At 33.7% G+C, this 19,019-nt stretch overlaps 1 protein-coding gene across 2 annotated transcripts; it reads left to right on the top strand.

Annotated features, from left to right (window-relative positions):
• Positions 1 to 969: 969 nt before the first annotated feature.
• On the top strand, positions 970 to 18,747 carry LOC308419494 (alpha-amylase 1). 2 transcript variants are annotated; one of them, XM_080915236.1, is made up of 11 exons: positions 970 to 1,191; positions 10,132 to 10,303; positions 10,600 to 10,746; positions 11,602 to 11,799; positions 13,076 to 13,306; positions 14,014 to 14,147; positions 14,822 to 14,944; positions 15,029 to 15,128; positions 17,189 to 17,307; positions 17,413 to 17,538; positions 18,525 to 18,747. In XM_080915236.1, exons 2-11 carry the CDS (start codon positions 10,136 to 10,138, stop codon positions 18,712 to 18,714), a joined length of 1,536 nt encoding a protein of 511 aa, XP_080771362.1. In that variant the 5' UTR covers positions 970 to 1,191; positions 10,132 to 10,135; the 3' UTR covers positions 18,715 to 18,747. The 2 variants fall into 2 exon arrangements, with proteins under 2 accessions (XP_080771362.1, XP_080771361.1); XM_080915235.1 differs by lacking the exon at positions 970 to 1,191 and adding an exon at positions 1,401 to 1,516.
• The last annotated feature ends 272 nt before the right edge of the window (positions 18,748 to 19,019 follow it).

Below are 19,019 nucleotides of genomic sequence, written 5' to 3'. Positions count from 1 at the left end.
CTAAGGATAGTTTAATTAATGTGGAAAAAAAGTTTTTTTCAGAATTTTTTGAAACTTGTATCTCTGCTAGAGAGCTTTCCTAGCATCCAAAGAGTTCTAGAAAAAATATCCAGGACAATAAAAGGCAGGGGCAGGTGTTTAATAAATATGGGCAATTGCATTGGTTCTCAATTTCAACCTGAAATGACTGAATTAATTTATTACAAAACATTCTTTCATTGTTAAAATTTTACAACTGATTTATTCCCATTTGAGCATGATACATCTTCTAAAAGTGAAAGCTATGAGAACATGCAAATTAAATTGCTCATAGAAACCACATGTCTTTATTAATCAGTAGAGAAAATATGTTTTAGTCATTTTTTTAAAGTCCTGAAAATATCCATTTAAAACATTTTTAAAAGTCACTCATGGAAATTGAGTATCACTCTACTGAATGGAAACTGGGCCAAAATTAAAATTCAAAAATGGGTTACTCTTTAGAATTCAATGAAAAGGAATACACAGCAAACCCAAAACTTAAAGAACACAATGAAAGTTGTGCTAAGAGAAAAATTCATAGCACTAAGTGCCTACATAAAATCTCACGGTATCAATTTAGGAGTACACTTGAAAGCTATGGAACAAAACCAAGTAATTATACAGAACAGAAGCAGGAGGTGATAAACTCAGACCTCACAACAGACCTTTGATTCACTGAATCTGTTCCTGTCATGTTTGCATTTATTTTATTGATTTCATTTGGCTCAATGATAAACTAATGTGATCTTTAAACTTATTTTACCAGACTTTACCACGATATTGTATAAAAGTGATTTGGAGGAAAAGTTGAAAGTAGAAGAGGATTTTTTTTTGCTGAGAAAGCAGTGTTGAATTATGTTGTAATACAGGAGGTAAAGCAGCAGCTGCGGGAAGGCAGTGGCTTCCAAAGGACACCAGGGTGGTGGTGCCCAATCCCACGGAGGTCGCCGTAGGGCTCAGATCACAGTGCTGGCAGAATCCTTAATTGGAGAATTACATAAGGTTTGAAAGAGAGGACAGTGAAAGGACACAAATTTATAAAATTCTAATCTGGCTTTTTGTTTGAATTGAGAAGAAATCGAAACCAAAATAGTGAGATTTCGATTGTTTACATTTGACCCAAACTAAACTCTAGATTTGGAGGGTTGCTGACTTATACAAGTTGATGTGGTAAGTTACTCTTAAAATATATGATTTTATTTTTACTTTCGTCCCTCTTTATATTTAATTAGAGGTTTATCTTTATTTTTTATGCTTTGATTGCTGTCATTTAGGGTTTCTGGGTTTCAAGGTCATTTTTTGGCTTGTTGACAGAACACGTGGCTTGCCCAGCAGCACAGTCGTACTATTTGTTTTGGAAACACTGCTGAGCATTGGCTCCAAACTTATCTTTAACTCTAGAGACTATGCAACTTATGCTAAGCTTCAGTTGGTATGTTTTTCTCCTGCGAAGTATTGGTAGGAAAATGACTACAGTTTTGAGAGAGAATGCAAGGTAAAACATCAGATGAATTATGAATGTGTTTAAGTAAAGCAACCATAACTTGATTACCTTTATGAAATATATCTTCCTAATACTTTGGAATTAAAAAATAAAACACAGAAAATTTCAACACTAAAGATAATGTTAATAGATGATAATGTCAATACAGATGATAAAACTGCATGTGAATATAAATCATTGCAGTTTTCACTATAAAGATACTTATCTATGTATTCTCTGGGCTACTAACTACAAATAGCAAGAATAAATAAGCTGTTTCTTAGTTACCATTGTTAATTTATTTGTATTTTATAATGTTGTAGTTTGCCATAAATTTCAGGAGAATATAATAAGGAAATTAATTTTGTAAATAATGATTATTTGTATATGCAAACAAAGAGATTAGAGAAATAATTTAGAATTGACTGCATTTTTTCTTAACATTTAACTATTAAATTTATTAATGTTAACTTAGTGTCTTTAGATTCTTTGACTTTGATATCCATAAGAAGAGTTTCAGCTAAATGCCTAAATTTATGAGAGCTGGTGAAAAAAAAATCCTGAATTTATATTAGAGTCTTTTCTTTGTAATATTAATATGGAAATAATAAGACACCTATTTTATTTCAAAAAAATTAAAAAACAATAGTTTAAGAACCAAAAAAACAATAATAATTGCTTTTGAAATATGATGTATAATTTTCAGTTTTCTTTCTTAATATTAGATAAGATTGTTAATTCTTCTTTCACATTTTCATTCACATTATACATATTTATGGGATACTATTTGGCAATTCAATAGTATTCAAACACTAATCATATTAGGGTTGTCAGCATTTCCATACAGAGTTTTTGATAATTATGCAGTTTTTATTTATAATCTATGAGTGAATATAGTTCAAAATGGCATATAAAATATCTTGTGAATCACTACAGGGAAAGACATGTAAGCCTCCAAAATAAGCTATGATGAGGACCATAAAACTTAATACACACATATTTTAAGAAACAACTATTAGTTTTAATAAGTGTGCACCATGTATAAGTATTGTAACACTACAAAGTAGTGATAAATATTGAATATGCTTTGTTGAAAACGTAAGCATTTGTACTTCATGAGAGGAACTGTTTTGTTGTTAGGATGGTATCAAATGTTATAATATATTATCAAAATTATATATTCCTATTGAAGAGTAACATATATTCATATAATGTATAATCAAACACACACATATCATATATAACACAAGGCTACAAATATGTAACAGGTTTAGTGACTAAAGTGAATCTGTAACTCTATTTGATATTGTTATTATTTATAATTTCTTACTTGCTTACAAGTTATTATGATCATATTCTCTTCACTCTTCTCATACTCCTATACCCACACTCTCGGTGTCTTCTTAACTTTTCCTTTTATGTATCTTTTATTTTTCTGTGTGTGTTTTGTGCTGATTATATTTGCTAATAATGTAATATCCAGATGAGAATTATTACTTCACTCCATTCTCCAGATGTTATGCTCTTTAAAAATATATGTTTAAATACTTTGCTTGTTTGTAAAGCTATGCACTTGCACATACAATACCTTCAGAGGCTAGAAGATGAAGTCGTATTCCCAGGAACTGGAGTTACTCATGTTTCTGAGTTGCGATATGGCTGCTGGAAATCAAATCCAGGTCCTTTAGAAGACCAGGAGATACTGTTAATGCATAGCCATGTCTCCAGGGCCAAACTCTTCAGATCCTTTCAGACCCTTTTTCATGATGTTTTCTGGGGCATGTTGTGGGTTATAAAAATGTCCTGTTTAGAGCAGAACAGTCTGAATTCATTATTATCAACCCTTTGAAGAGTAGGAATCATTGCTTTGACTGTCTACACTGCTAAATAAGTTCGTCAACTAAAGCTGATACTTATACCAATCTGTGGTTGTAAATGTAAATATTTAGAAAGCAATTCAACTACAACTACATGTTTGCTCAATAAAATATTGTTAGTAGATTCTAACATTGAACCCATTATCTCCCAGGCCATAAACACTTGACCAGATTAAAATGAGCATCCTGCTTGTGGAAAAGTCCTAGAATCCAATCAGAAAGTCCCTGGAACTATTATGTTATTAATACATCTTGGCTGGAGTATTGGTATTATATTACAGAGTTCAAAAGTGTATCAGATCATGGCTGAAGTTTCTCTCTCAATCATTTCCTATATTATAAAATCTATTCAGTCTGGAGGAAGCACCCAGCTCAGTACAGCTCAATTTATGTGTTCTGTATTCAAAGACAGTGTTGTTTTGAGCAATAAGCTATTGCTGTTTTTGTTGTTGGGCAACCAAGATCACTGGCGATAACGATAGACATATTGTCTTGTGCGCTCAAATACTCATAGTGCATTCATCACCCCTTGAGCACTGTGGTTTTGCTTTTAAAATGTACAATTTCTGGAAAAAGCTTTTGTCTGCACACACTACTACCACCTTAATAAAACAACAGGATTTTTAAAAAATAAAATTATGGATTTTAATTAAAAATATATTTTTTAATAAATTGAACAACTATTTTTAAAAACACAAAGGTAAATGTACAGATTTTAAGCATTTCTGCATAAAAGTATATGAATACAATTTTGTCAGTACTTGATTTTTTTAAAGGTTTGATAGTGTGCATTAAGATCTTACTAGTTACAATGAGCATAAAGTGTATGTAAAACAAAATGTAACCTGGAAATAGTCAAAGTTTTTTCTTGGTGTGTAAAGATTAAGCATAATGGTTTTTTCATTTTCTTTTTTCATTTTACTATTTTTGGCCTTTGTTTTTTCTTGAACTTCATATAGTCTGTGAGTTGTTTCTGGCATATTCAGAGCTTTCTGGAGTTAGTGTCCCATTATCAGTGACAGCATATTATGTCTGTTCTTTTGTGACTGGGTTATCTCACTCAGGATGATATTCTCTAGATGCATCCATTTTCTTGAGAATTTCATAAAGTCATTATTTCTGATAAATGAGTAGTACTCTGTTGTGTAAATGTACCACAATTTTTGTATCCATTCATCTACCGAAGGATATCTGGGTTCTTTCCAGCTTCTTGCTATTATAAATAGAGCTGCTATGAACATTGTGGTGCATGTGTCTTTGTTGTATGTTGGAACATCTCTGGGGTATATGCCCAGAAGTGGGATAACTGGGTCTTCGGGTAATACTATGTCCAATTTTCTGAGGAATTGCCCAGACTGATTTCCAGAGTTGTTGTACCAGTTTATAACCCCACCAACAATGGAGAAGTTTTCTTCTTTCTCCGCGTCCTGGCCAGCATCTGCTGTCATCTGAATTTTTTATCTTAGTCATTCTGGTTGGTGTGAGGTGGAATCTCAGGGTAATTTTGATTTGCATTTCCCTGATGGGTAATGATGTTGAGCACTTTCTTAGATGCTTCTCAGCCATTCAATATTCCTCAATTGAGAACATTTTGTTTAGCTCTGTACCCCATTTTTAATAGGGTTGTTTGATTCTCTGGTGTCTCACTTCTTGAGTTCTGTGTTTACCTTGGATATTAGGCCTCTATCAGATGTGGGGTTGGTAAAGATCTTTTCTCAATCTCTTTGCTGCTGTTTTGTTTTCTTGACAGTGTTCTTAGCCATACAGAAATTTTGCAATCTCATTAATTTCCATTTGTTGATATTTGACCTTAGAGCATGAGCCATTGGTGTTCTGTTCAGGAAATATTCTCCTGTGCCTATGTGTTCTATGGTTTTCTCTAATTTCTCTTCTAATAATTTCAGTGTATCTGGTTTAATGTGGAGATCTTTGATCCACTTACACTTGAGCTTTGTACAAGGGGATAAGAAAGGTTCTATTTTCATTCTTCTGCATGCTGAGTGCAGGTTGGACCAGCACCATTTGTTGAAGAGGCTGTCCCCTTTCCACTAAATCTTTACAGCTCCTTTGTCAAAAATTAAGTGACCGTATATGTGAGGGCTCATTTCTGGATCTTCTATTCTATTCCATTGATCAATGTGCCTATCACTCTACCAGTATCATGCTGTTTTTAGCACAATTGCCTTATATTATAGCTTGAGGTCAGGAATAGTGATTCCAGCAGATGTTTTCTTGTTGTTGAGAATGGATTTCACTATTCTAGGTCTTTTGTTATTCCAGATGAAATTGCACATTGCTCTTTTCAACTCTCTGAAGAATTGGGTTGGAATTTTGATTGGGATTGCATTGAAACTGTAGATTGCTTTTGGTAGGATGGCCATTTTTACCATGTTAATCCTTCTAATCCATGAGCATGGGAAATCTGTCCATTTTCTGACATCTTCCTTGATATGCTTCTTTAGAGATTTGAAGTTCTTGTCAATCAGGTCCTTTACTTGCTTAGTTAGAGTCACACCAAGGTATTTCATGTTGTTTGTGACTATTGTGAGGGGTATCTTTTCCATAATTTCTTTCTCTGCATGTATGTTTTTTGAGTAGAGGATGGCTACTGATTTCTTTAAGTTAATTGTATGTCCAGCCGCTTTGCTGAGCTTGTTTATCAGTTGTAGTTCTCTGGTGGAATTTTTGGGGTCGTTTAAGTACACTATCATGTCATCTGCAAATAGTGATGTTTTTACATATTGCTTTCCAATTTGTATCCCTTTGATTTCTTTTTGCTCTCTAATTTCTCCAGCCAGGACTTCAGTACTATGTTGAATAGGTAGGGGGAGAGTGAGCAGCCTTATCGAATCTCTGATTTTAGTGGGATTGCTTCAAGTTCCCCACCATTAAGTTTGATTTTGGCTACTGGTTTTCCTGTATATTGATTTCATTATGTTTAGGTATGAGCCTTGGATTCCTGTTCTTTTTGTAGTGTGTAAAGTATCATGCTATACAAAAGACACTAGAATGTAGAAGTAAAGGCTCCATGAGGTACCAGCTCAAAATCTCCATATTCTGTTAGTTGTGTGTGTATGTGTAACAGGTCCCACTTAAAGTTTGCAGAGAAAAAATACCTTTGTTTGAACAACAGCATGGGCTGTCTGGAGCATTCCAGTTGGCATCCTTGTCCATCCACAATTCAAAGCACCCTTGTCTCTCTGCTGGAAGCCTTGTTTGGCTATGAGAGATGGCTAGTTGATGCACTCATTACTGAGATCTTCATTAGTATCATCTTCATAGATTCCAGGAAATTTATTCTTTACTAGGTTTCTAAATCACCCCTAAACTCCCAATTCCTGCCATTTCTTTCCATGCTCTCTCTTTACCCTAAATCCACCATAGCACCAAACCTGGTCTCCCCTATTTCTGTCATTACTCACCTCCAATCTGTTTATAAAATCTATTATATCTGTCCTTCTCAAGATTCCTGCATTGCCCCTACTACCTTCCATTTTAACTTACCCTGAGTATACAGATTGTATTCTTTTACTTAATGGCCTCTATTGCTTTATAAGTTAATAAACACATTATTTATCTTTCTGAGTCTGGTTTACCTCACTCAAAATGGTTTTCTAGGTCCATCAATTCATTTGTAAATTTTATAATGGCATTTTTGTGTATGTGTGTGAGAACTCAGCAATATTTTATTGTGTAAATGCACCATATGTTCTTTTTTATTCTTGTGTTTAGAAGTACCTTGGGCTCTTTTTATTTTCTGGCAAGTATTAATATAGTCACAATGATCATGAATGGCTATATAAGTTTGTATTCCCCCTAGAAATGAAATCATGTGTGCTCTTTGATTCACATCTTTGCCAGCACGAGCTATCATGTGTGTTATTGATTTTAGCCATTCTGACAAGTGCGAGATAGAATCTCAAAATAGCTTTGATTTGCATTTTCCTTATTACTAAGGATGTTGCAGATTTTATTTTAAACAGTGTTTTGCATGCCCTTGAGATACCTTATTGAGAATTCTTTGTTTAGATTTATTTTCCCATTTTTATCAGTGTAATATATATGTATAGGTCAATGTATATATATATATATATATATATATATATATATATATATATATATACATATATATGTGTGTGTGTGTGTGTGTGTGTGTGTGTGTGTCATTAGATGTCTATCAGATGTGGAATAGGTAATTTTTTTCCTTTTCTGTAGGCAGCCACTTTGTTCAATTTACATAAGCTTTTCAATTTTATAAAGTCTCACTTAATAATAATTAATTTTGGTGACTATGCTAATAGTTTTCTGTGCAGAAAGGCATTTCTTGTGCCAATGAGTTCAAGGCTATTTCTCACTCTGATCTTCAGGGACTCGAGTCTTATTCAAGATGATGACTATGTATCTATTTGCATTCTTCTAACAGAAACATTCAGATTGATGAACACCGGGTTTTAAGAATGGTATCATTATTTATTGTATAGTTTTGGCTCTTTTTCAAAAATCATGTTCCACATGTGCATTCAGTTATGTGTCAGTATTTAATTTGATTACTCTGAGCCACCCATCTGTTTATATGCCAAAATCATGTGGACATTATACAGCTCTGTAATTCAATCCAAACCTGGGAACGGTGGGATATCTAGCAGGTCTTTTATTGTTCAGGATCGTTTTTGCTATCCGGGGTTTTTGTTTTTCTACATCAAGTTGTGAATTCCTTTTAATGTCTGGTAAGTATTGTGTTGGAATTTTGATAGGAATTGCACTGAATCTGTAGACTGAGTTTTGGAGGATGGCCATTTTTAGGAAGTCAGTCCTACCAATGCAGGTGTATGGTGGATCTTTTCATCTTCTAATACCTTCTTTAATTTATATTTTCAAAAACTTGAAGTGTTTGGCTACAAGTCTTTCACTCCCTTGGCTAGAGTAATACCAACATATTTTATATCATTTAAGTCTACTATGGAAAGTGCCCCTTTTATGATTGCTTTCGCAGTCCATTGGTCAATTGAATATCATAAGACTATTGAGATTTTTTTTTTTTTTGTTATGAAGTTGATGTTGTATCTGTCCAACTTTGCTGAGATTTTTTAAAAAATCAGTTATAGAAATTTCTCAGGGGAATTTTTGGTTCACTTATCTATAAAAAGATATCATTTGCAAATAATAATCCTTTGACTTTTTCCATTCAATTTTTATGCTCTTGATCTTCTTCTGTTTTGTTATTGCCCTAGCTATAGCTTCCAATGCCATATTAAATAGTTATAAAGGATGGACTACATTTTTTGTCCTGATTTCATTGTAATTTTCTTGATTATCTCACTATTTAATGTGATTCAGTGGATATCATATTATAAAGTAGAACCTTAGAAATTTTGAGGAAACAAAGAAAATACTGATTTTTAGATAGATATATTCCCAAATTCTGTTACTGTCAACAATTACATAAGCCTGTATGACTTAGTTTAGCTTGTTATTTGTGTGTGTGTGTGTGTGTTTGTTTGTGTGTTTGTGTGTGTATATGCAAGTAAAAGAACTGAGTATAGTATATGTTTTATGATATAGTGCTTATTTACTATAGATTTGGATATAATTCATGTCCTTTTTTTACATGATTCTTAGAACCTGTTACATGCATCTTATGGACATTTACTGAGTACATGTGTTTACTATTTATTTTTTGGGCCTAGAAATATTAGAAATGAAATACATCTTTAATAACTTTGGTTTAGGAAGGTGAATGTGTAGATCTAAATATATCTATATATAAATCAAACAGACTTTAATGGCCTAACTTAAAAAAGCTGTCACACATCAAAAAGTTACTCCTTATACCTTGGAACAGACCTGGTACTTTCTCATTTCATCATCTTAATAAGTGATATCACCTTCAAATACCTTCATGCTAGCATTTCTATTTTTTTACTTGCTCTCAGGTTTCAGTTACTACACAGACCTGTTATTTTTTTTAAACAGTAACCCGCTCTGTTCATGTGACAAGTCACTTACCTCATTCGTGCAGAGTTATAAAAGTTTTCCCAATGACCCACCATTTCCATATTTACATATCTATAACCTGGTTTTTCTATGCTGGCAGGAGTCAACTTTAATTACATTTTTATCATAAGTTTTTCCCTTTATAGCTTTGATAGCTCTTTCTTCATTTCCTGGAAGTCTTGGTCCACTTGGCCCTCTGACATAATCTCATTTTACCTTTCCACTTTTTAGATGAGCTTTAGTCTTGCTGATATTTTTGTTCTTATTATTAATGCTTCTTAAATGTTTTAAGTGCATATGTGTAGGCATTCCTGACAGCAACATTTTGTAGAAGAAGAAACTAGAGATTAATTGATTACTCTGTTTATATTTGGAAAGGACATATAACATAATTTTATAGAGATACTTAAAACTATAAAAGGCTCCAGTTGTAATTCTCCTGAGTGAATGATGCCATGGTGTTATATAGTATAAATCAAATAATGCAGAAACACCCTATAAAACTCACCCAAACATACATATACATGCATGCACAAGCAAACACACCTTCATTTCTGAAAAGGCATAATGTTTGTTCATTAAAAAACATTAAGATTTATTAAAAATTCACAAAGCATTTAGATAGTTTTCCTGAGAAAGTTTTTAAATGTTTTTATATTTTAACATTGTTATTGGTAATTGCTTACAGTTTATAAATAACGAGTATTGAAATATTGATTTGTGTTGATATTTATTTCATTATATATTTTTTCAAAGAAAAATGAAAATTTTTGTGCTGCTTTTCCTCACTGGCTTCTGCTGGGCCCAATATGACCCACATACTCAATATGGACGAACTGCTATTGTCCACCTGTTCGAGTGGCGCTGGGTTGATATTGCCAAGGAGTGTGAGCGATACTTAGCTCCTAATGGATTTGCAGGTGTGCAGGTAATAGTGTACTCTGCTTGTATAAAATTGTTTTTTAATTTATTTTAATTATTATGAAACAATATTTCAGTTCACACATAACTTTCATGAGGAAGAAGAAATGGTTGGGATGGCAAATTATAGGTTGTTTCTAGACATCAAGAGGCCCTGCCTATTGTGCTGTCAAAGTTTTCAGTGATTCTAAAACAATGGAAATGAGTTTATACTGATTAAGAACTGCAAGACCATTGATAGTTTTCTGCAGGATTTATGTAATGTAAGCCATAAGCTGATTATCTTAACTTGTTTACTTGTAGGTCTCTCCACCCAATGAAAATATTGTAGTCAACAGCCCTTCAAGACCGTGGTGGGAAAGATATCAACCAATTAGCTACAAAATATGCTCTAGGTCTGGAAATGAAGATGAATTCAGGGACATGGTGAACAGGTGCAACAATGTTGGTGTAAGTGAAGTTATATGACCTTTGAAGTCAGTTTATGCAAAATCACGTTCTGTTTGTTTCTTATTCTTCTTGAGCAAAAAGCTTCACACTTTTAAATGTCTTTCTTTATATTTTAGCTATAACCCAAAATTAACTACTGATGTATGGGTACCTTTAAAAATTCTTTCATATGAACAATTTAATAAAGAGAACTTAAAAAACAAAACTTTGACTTTTAATCTTTGTAACTATACTCACTTTTTAGCAACTCTTTTCTGATTAGAAATTTAAAATTTCAGATGCAAACTTTCTACTATTTCAGGTGCTTTATTGGTCTGCCCACAATACCTGCACTATTTCTTCTTTTAATAAAAAACAATATTTACCTTTTTAAAATTCAGATATTAAGATGCAGATTAACTGCTTTCAAAATCAATAATGTCTGCTTTTAAGAAGAAACTTAACTGTAGGTTTGTAAAATGTCATTTTTGCTCTGATTTTTGTGATGATGCTTCTGGTTTTTCACATACTAGTTCTATAAATCCTGAAAATGTTAAGCATTAAAAATGATATCTGGGATACATTATGCACATGGTAGTTTTGGAAAAGCATTGGACATGTGGCTTATTTTTCTTAGTTAACATAGTATAAAAGTTTTAAACTCAAGTCAATATTTAAAAACCTTTCCCTAGTCATTTGATTACACAGGGAAAAAGCTAAAAATATAATGTATATAACTATATTTTTAAGTATACATAGTATGTTCAATACATATCTAATATGTTAAATATATGTGCTTCATTAGTGTGCTGCAGAGCTTAACCAACTTGACTTTAGGTCTCTAAGCTGTACTGAGGTACACATTCTTCTCTTCAGGTCCGTATTTATGTGGATGCTGTCATTAACCACATGTGTGGAGTAGGAGCTCAGGCTGGACAAAGCAGTACATGTGGAAGTTATTTCAACCCAAACAACAGGGACTTTCCCGGCGTTCCATACTCTGGCTTTGACTTTAACGATGGGAAATGTAGAACTGGAAGTGGAGGCATCGAGAACTACAACGATGCTGCTCAGGTGATGGGGAGGACCAGAATTCAGAAGAGAAATAAGTCTTACTCTGCACATAGATCTGCTGGGATACCATTTGACACATGGTTTAGACTCCTTATGAAATATATCACTAGGAGTTAGGAGCTCAAGTCAATCTTGAAAATTCTTCTCCTACTCTCTTGATAGCTCAGGAAAGATGCTAAATATTAAATATATGTTTTATTCCTGTACCAAATGAGAGAAGCAAGGGGTGGAGGGGGAAGGAAAAAGAAAGGACACAAAAGGTTTCCTCAACCAACTAATACTATCTGTTTTATTTACTTCTCATCCAGTCATTATAGTGGAAAATATCCACAATAGAATGTAAATGTTCCCAGTTATCAGTGAAAAGGCTTTATGAAGCTTTCTTTTCTTTTTTGGTAACTTTATTTACATTTCAAATGTAATGTATCCACTTTCTTTTTTCTCTGCAAATCCCCATTTCATTCCCATCCCCCATCTCCCAGCCCCCTCCTTCTTGAGAGAGCTTTCACATCCACCCACCCACTCCTTCCATACAGCCCTAGAATTCCCCGATGCTGAGGCATCTGAGCCTCCACAGGACCAAGGGCCTCTTCTTTTATTAATGCCCAATAAGGCCATTTTCTGTTACATATGCAGCTGAAGCCATCGGTTCCTCCATGTGTATTCTTTGGTTGGTGGTTTAGTCCCTGGGAGCTGGGGGAGGGAGGTCTAGTTGGTTGGTATTGTCGTTCTTCCTATAGGTTTGCAAGCTCCTCTTTCTCTAACTTCTCCATTGGCATCCCCATGCTCATTTTGATCATTGGCTGTGAGCATCTGCATTTGTCAGACTCTGGCAAAACCTCTCAGGATACAGCCTTCCAGGCTGCTGTCAGCAAGTGCTTCCTGACAGTCCTCAGTAGTGTCTGGGTTTGGTGCCTGCAGATGGGCTGGATCTCTAGGTGGGGCAGTCTCTGGACCGCCTTTCCTTCAGTCTGTATTTCACCCTTTGTTCCTGCACTTCCTTTAAACAGGAACAATTGTGGGTTAGTATTTTTGACTTGGGTGAACCTCAAAGCTAGAGACCGCATCCCTCAACCGGGTCATGCTTAACCTTTGGATGTGGTCTCTACAGGTTCTCTAGACCAATCAGTAAATACTTGTTTAGTTGAAGGAAACTTCCCTTAACAGGTGACACACGCACACACACACACACACACACACACACACAAACACACACACACACACACACAACACAATACAACACAACACAATTCTTTTTGTTTGTTTGTTTGAACAGGTCAGAGATTGTCGTCTGTCTGGCCTTCTGGATCTTGCACTTGAGAAAGATTATGTTCGTACCAAGGTGGCTGACTATATGAACCATCTCATTGACATCGGTGTAGCAGGGTTCAGACTTGATGCTTCTAAGCACATGTGGCCAGGAGACATAAAGGCAGTTTTGGACAAACTGCATAATCTAAATACAAAATGGTTTTATCAAGGAAGCAAGCCTTTCATTTATCAAGAGGTAATGTAATACATTATGTCCATATAAAGTGAAATTGTTTTGTTAACAGAAGATAGATGGAAGGTTATATTAAACATAATTTAATATGTTAATGTCTGAGTACTTTATAAAATATGCAATTTAACTTCCATTTATTTAGATATAATAGATTTAATTCTTTACCAGAATAAAGGTCTAAGGGAATGTAGCGAATTTATTTAGCCTGTGACATTATTCCACCACTTAGTATATACTCAGGGACCATTATGCAAAGATATAAAATCTTAGTTGCTGACTCGAGTCAGTATTTTTAGGCTTTAGTCTTGTCTTAAGTATTATTAAATGCATAAATTCTAGATAAATTGATTAATATTTTTATGGGCAATTTTCATATGAAGAATGTTAAGAATATTTGTATTTGTTTTCTTTGGAGTATGAAATGAATTTGTATGTGCCAAAATTGTTTATCTGATAGTAGGTACTTTGTTAATCTGAATATCTGAATTTTCAATTATATGTTAAGTGAAATATGTCAGCCATTTTTACTGGACAAGAAATGATATTGTCATTAAATTTCTTGCAGTACTGATGTATACAGTTAATAAAGGAATGGGCAGGAAAACCACTTTGAATGTGAACAATATAGGGGATTTGTAGGATATTATTTTTACATTAAATATTCTAATATCATTTTATTCAGTGACAGTCTCTCCCTATTTCTCTACTAGGTAATTGACCTTGGTGGTGAGGCAGTGTCAAGTAATGAGTACTTTGGAAATGGCCGAGTGACAGAATTCAAATATGGAGCAAAATTGGGCAAAGTTATGCGCAAGTGGGATGGAGAAAAGATGGCCTACTTAAAGTAAATGTTCACACTGTAATTTTGTCTGTTGCAGATATGTTGTTATATTATCCCAAAACACAATCATCTTATACCATTTTAATTTACTAAATATTTACCAAGACATTTACTACTAAGCAGATTGATTGCCCTCTAATAAAAAATCATCTGGAATCAATAAATTTCATTTTAAATATCAGTAACAAGGAGGCCTTCTAGTAACACAAAGCATGACTTACAGATTTTTTTCTGTCTTTGATATGAGTCTACTAGATTTTAGTAGTTATAACCTGCTAAAATCAAACAAGATTTTACTTGAAAAATTCTACTGCTCACAAATAAAACTGCAGTGTGGTTCTACTGTTGCACTTACACATATACTGCAAAAAATCAATTTGAAATGTTAAACTGCTTATAACACAGAGTGCAATAGTGAATCCTTTTTTATTGGTTTTTCATTGTATATACTGCGATATGAATATTTCATCTTCCTGGGTCAATCAACATGAGCAATGTGGATGAAATGCAAAAGCAATCTTATGTATTAATTACCTAGGAAAAATTTTCCTGTGGAATAATCATTTAGTTAGAGAATCATTAGTTAAATGAAAATGGATTATAGAAAGGGATACAGATTTAGGATACTCTAAATATTTCTTCAAGCAATAATATGTGCACATATTTTTAAAAACTAGGAACTGGGGAGAAGGTTGGGGTTTGATGCCTTCTGACAGAGCCCTTGTGTTTGTGGACAACCATGACAATCAGCGAGGACATGGTGCTGGAGGAGCATCTATCCTGACATTCTGGGATGCTAGGTAAAGTTATTATTTTTGTTACATGTCCTTCAGTGATAGTAAAATTTCTAGTTTTCTATTGTAATATTGTTTTGTAATTTTCAGACTCTATAAAATGGCTGTGGGATTTATGTTGGCTCATCCTTATGGTTTCACCCGGGTAATGTCAAGTTACCGTTGGCCAAGATATTTCCAGGATGGAAAAGTAAGTTTAAATATATTTTTGTTCTGTTTTTATTTCTCATGAAATTGTTACACAAGACACATGCCATCAGATATTTATTTAACACAATTTTATCATTATAAGTATGTTTATAGAACTATTTACTGCTTTATCAGTTTGAAATAATAACTTGAAAATGAAAGCACAAGAACACAAAATAAAACGTAGGGAAAAGGAAAATGTAGTTTGTACCTTCTGCATTTGGTTTGGGGATTGTGCATAGTAACACCTGAAAGGAGAAAACCAACTTCTGTTTATTTAATCAAGACAGATATTTACTAACTACTTTTAGTTTTCTATCGAATGTAAAGGATCTTTTCAGTTTAACTGAGGTTACATTATAAAAATGCATGAAATAAATTAAGCACATACATTTGAGGACTTATTCAAGAGTAGTAAATGTAACAAAATATTTTGCAATATATTAATCTGAATTTTTTTAAAAGCAGCTAAGGGTCTGGGGAGATGATTTAGAGAAATGCTCTTGTAGGAAGAATAGGAGTTCAGGTCCCTGGGGCCTTGCAATGCTGAGCTGATTTGGTGTCTTGTAACACAAGTGCCCAGCAGGTGGAGACAGCAGATTTCTCAAGTATCAAATTGGCCAGCTCTGGGGTAAGGGGAGAAACCTTGTCTCTATAGAGTGCAGAGAGAATGTTTATTTTAAAAAGATGTTTAAATGTGATGACAATCAGAAAATGCATATTAAATTTTTGGAAAATATTCAGAATATCAAAATATATTTATTAGCACTTTATTCAAAAGGTGGCATAAAACCAATTGATATTATATTTAAATACTTCACAGACATTGATTATTTTTATATTACCAAACTGTATGTCTATTTTATAAATAATGACACTCGAGCATAAAGAACTTATGTATATTGAATCAGATTTTAAAAGCCATTGATACTGGAACTTTGAAAAAAAGTATTGATTCATTGTGATTTCCACACATGCATGCCAAGCCCACTCATCTCCACATCATTTCATATTCTCCTACTCCCCTGCAACCTCCTCCCAAATAAAAAAGAAAGTAGAACAAGATAAACAAAAAAAAACACCACAGTATTGCCTTTGTCCACTTATGGTAACTTGCAAATGTCGATTGCAATGAGTAATTTGTCTGGTCAGAGGCCTCTGATTTCTGGTACACCATCAATACTGGGTGCTCTCCAGTTTGCATATGCCCTTGAGCATCAAAGGAGGGGTGGGGCTAGCTCTTCAAGGCTCACACCCTGGGACCAGCTTATCTGTACTCCTGCCATCAGGACCAGCACTATTACACTAGCTATACAGGTTTGGCTCAGGGTATGTTCTCTGGAGTAGGGCACTGGTGAGGAGCAGAGTCATCTCTTTATAGCATGTGGACATCTACATGATACCAGGTGGCAGCTCATACCAGGGATGTCCTAGTAGATGTTAGTGGTAATATGTGCCATAGGTGTCAACACAGATTACTGCTGCTACATGGAACCAAACCATACCCACAGCAGTAGTGATACTTTAACTTGGCCTCAAGTGGCAGGACAAGTTACTCACATAAGGCTATTTTTCTCTACCCTCATGTGTCCAGCTCTGGCTCTTCATAGTGCTGAAACCAGTTCATTTCTCTTTCTCTCACATCTTTCTACCACATACTTGCACATCATAGTGCAATCACTGTGGCTGGACCATGAAGCATGTAAACCTCTGCCTGCTTTCTGCCTGTCAGCACTGCTGAGTCTGATCTTTAATCCTCATCCTTCTAATGCTAAATCTCTTGCCATTTTAATGACATTAAAGAAAGAAGAGAGCTATTAAGAAACGGTTGCATGGATGACAGTGATTGAATAAAAATGTATAATTCTATGAAATATGGCATAAGACAACTATGGTATATACACTGACATAGTAAATACTCAGTAGTGGTCTGTATAAATACAGAAGGAGTTGGACACTAAGTATATACTATAGAGACTCAAATAACAGAACACTTTGAGTTAAGTGCAATGGAAATGCAACATGCATGTTAAAAACCTGAGGTTTCCCCCTTTAATTAAGGATATCAATGACTGGGTTGGACCACCAAATAACAACGGAGCAACCAAAGAAGTGACCATTAACTCAGATAGCACTTGTGGCAATGACTGGGTCTGTGAACATCGATGGCGTCAAATAAGGTGGGATGTCCCCTACAGATCTTGTCTAATAAAGAAATCCTTTAACCTTTTATTTTAAATTGATGTTTAAGAGCACCAGAATTTCACATAATATTGTGCTTTTAGGAACATGGTTGCCTTCAGGAATGTAGTCAATGGTCAGCCTTTTGCAAACTGGTGGGATAATGGCAGCAACCAAGTAGCTTTTGGCAGAGGAAACAAAGGATTCATTGTCTTCAACAATGATGACTGGTAAGTGGATATCACTTAAAGTAAAATTATATACTACTGTACTCTTAGACCTGTCTATTCACTTTCTGTTCACTTACAGCTTAATATCTTTTTATTACTGGATTTAAAAAAATATAAAATATAGTGACCTAAAAATGGTAGAAAAAAATGCTTGCTTTTAATGTGTTTGTCAATTTTTGTAGATCTTAAGTAGAGTTTTGATATTGCTGTTGTTTTTGATGCATTTTTACACTGTAATATGTACATGTTCTCATTCATATACTCATGTGACACCTGTACAAAAGATAAACATTCATTAAAAATCTTAAAATCAGTCAAAGGATGGGCAGTATTAGTGTCAAGTTATCACACCCTAGCTCTGTATCTCAAATTTTTATTTTTTTGTTTATTTGGCATACAATCTAAAAATATCTACCTCTGTGTAATAATTCTCTTTTTCTTTGTGATTAATCTTTTCAACACATTTGTATGCTTGGCCATGGCTGATAATTTTTCTCAGGAGACAGATGTGGATTAGTTCTACAATCTCCAATGACTGGCCTTCCATTTAAGATACATACTTCTTTTCCTTCTCCTTTAATAATTTCCTCCTATATATACTATACTTAGAGAAACTCTTGGAATAAATCTGAGTTATTTTTTGTTCATGTAGATGATTGTATTAGTCTTGTTTTTGAAGTAGGGATTAAACAACATGACCAAGGAACTTATACAGGAAAGAATTTATTTGTGCTTATGATATAGAGGTTTGACTCCATGAAGGAAAGGTATGAGGGCAGAAACTGGATATATATCTTTCATATATATCTATAACTGTTACATTATATATATGTATGTATATATAATTTATTAGGATTTGGACATTAAATCATAATTTCTATTAATACAGCACAAATTTTAGACAAGTATTTATTTTAGAGATAGTTTGCTTTCTTACTTTTGCCTATGCTGAATTTGATTTCATAATTAATTTTTTACTTTTTCAGGGCTTTGTCAACAACTCTACAGACTGGTCTTCCTGCAGGAACATATTGTGATGTCATTTCTGGAGACAAAGTTGATGGTGATTGCACTGGAAGAAAAGTCTATGTTGGCAATGATGGCAGAGCTGACATTTTTATTAGTAACTCTGATGAAGACCCATTTATTGCAATCCATGCAGAGTCAAAAATATAAAATTTAAAATAAAGACAAATTAAGAGCATCAAACATTTGTGTTTTCTTTTCTTTTTTTTAACAACATTTGTGTTTTCTATCTTTTATGTAATTTAAATTTTATAATTCAATCACATTTAGTAAAATCTATCGGCAATACACCTAAAAAGGTGAAAACTCATTAAAAGCATACATAATTATAAGAAAATTACATTCAGGGTTTTGAAATACTTCAGAAGAATATCACTAAATTATTTGTCAAAAGAAATTCTCAGATTTATTAAGCCATCCTGACAAATATACTGTTTTATCACTTATATCATTTG

Source organism: Micromys minutus, assembly GCF_963924665.1.
Source record: "Micromys minutus genome assembly, chromosome: 4".
In the NCBI taxonomy this organism is placed as follows: Eukaryota; Metazoa; Chordata; class Mammalia; order Rodentia; family Muridae; genus Micromys; species Micromys minutus.
Note: the sequence above shows the minus strand (reverse complement) of the source record. Positions and strands in the feature narration are given on the sequence as shown.

Excerpts from the sequence above, each read along its gene's own strand:
- LOC308419494 (XM_080915235.1), top strand. The coding sequence starts at position 1,428 with ATGCAACTTATGCTAAGCTTCAGTTGGTATGTTTTTCTCCTGCGAAGT. Across the intron at positions 17,308-17,412 it reads CATCGATGGCGTCAAATAAG|GAACATGGTTGCCTTCAGGA; the intron begins GTGGGATGTCCC and ends TTGTGCTTTTAG. Across the intron at positions 17,539-18,524 it reads GTCTTCAACAATGATGACTG|GGCTTTGTCAACAACTCTAC; the intron begins GTAAGTGGATAT and ends TTACTTTTTCAG.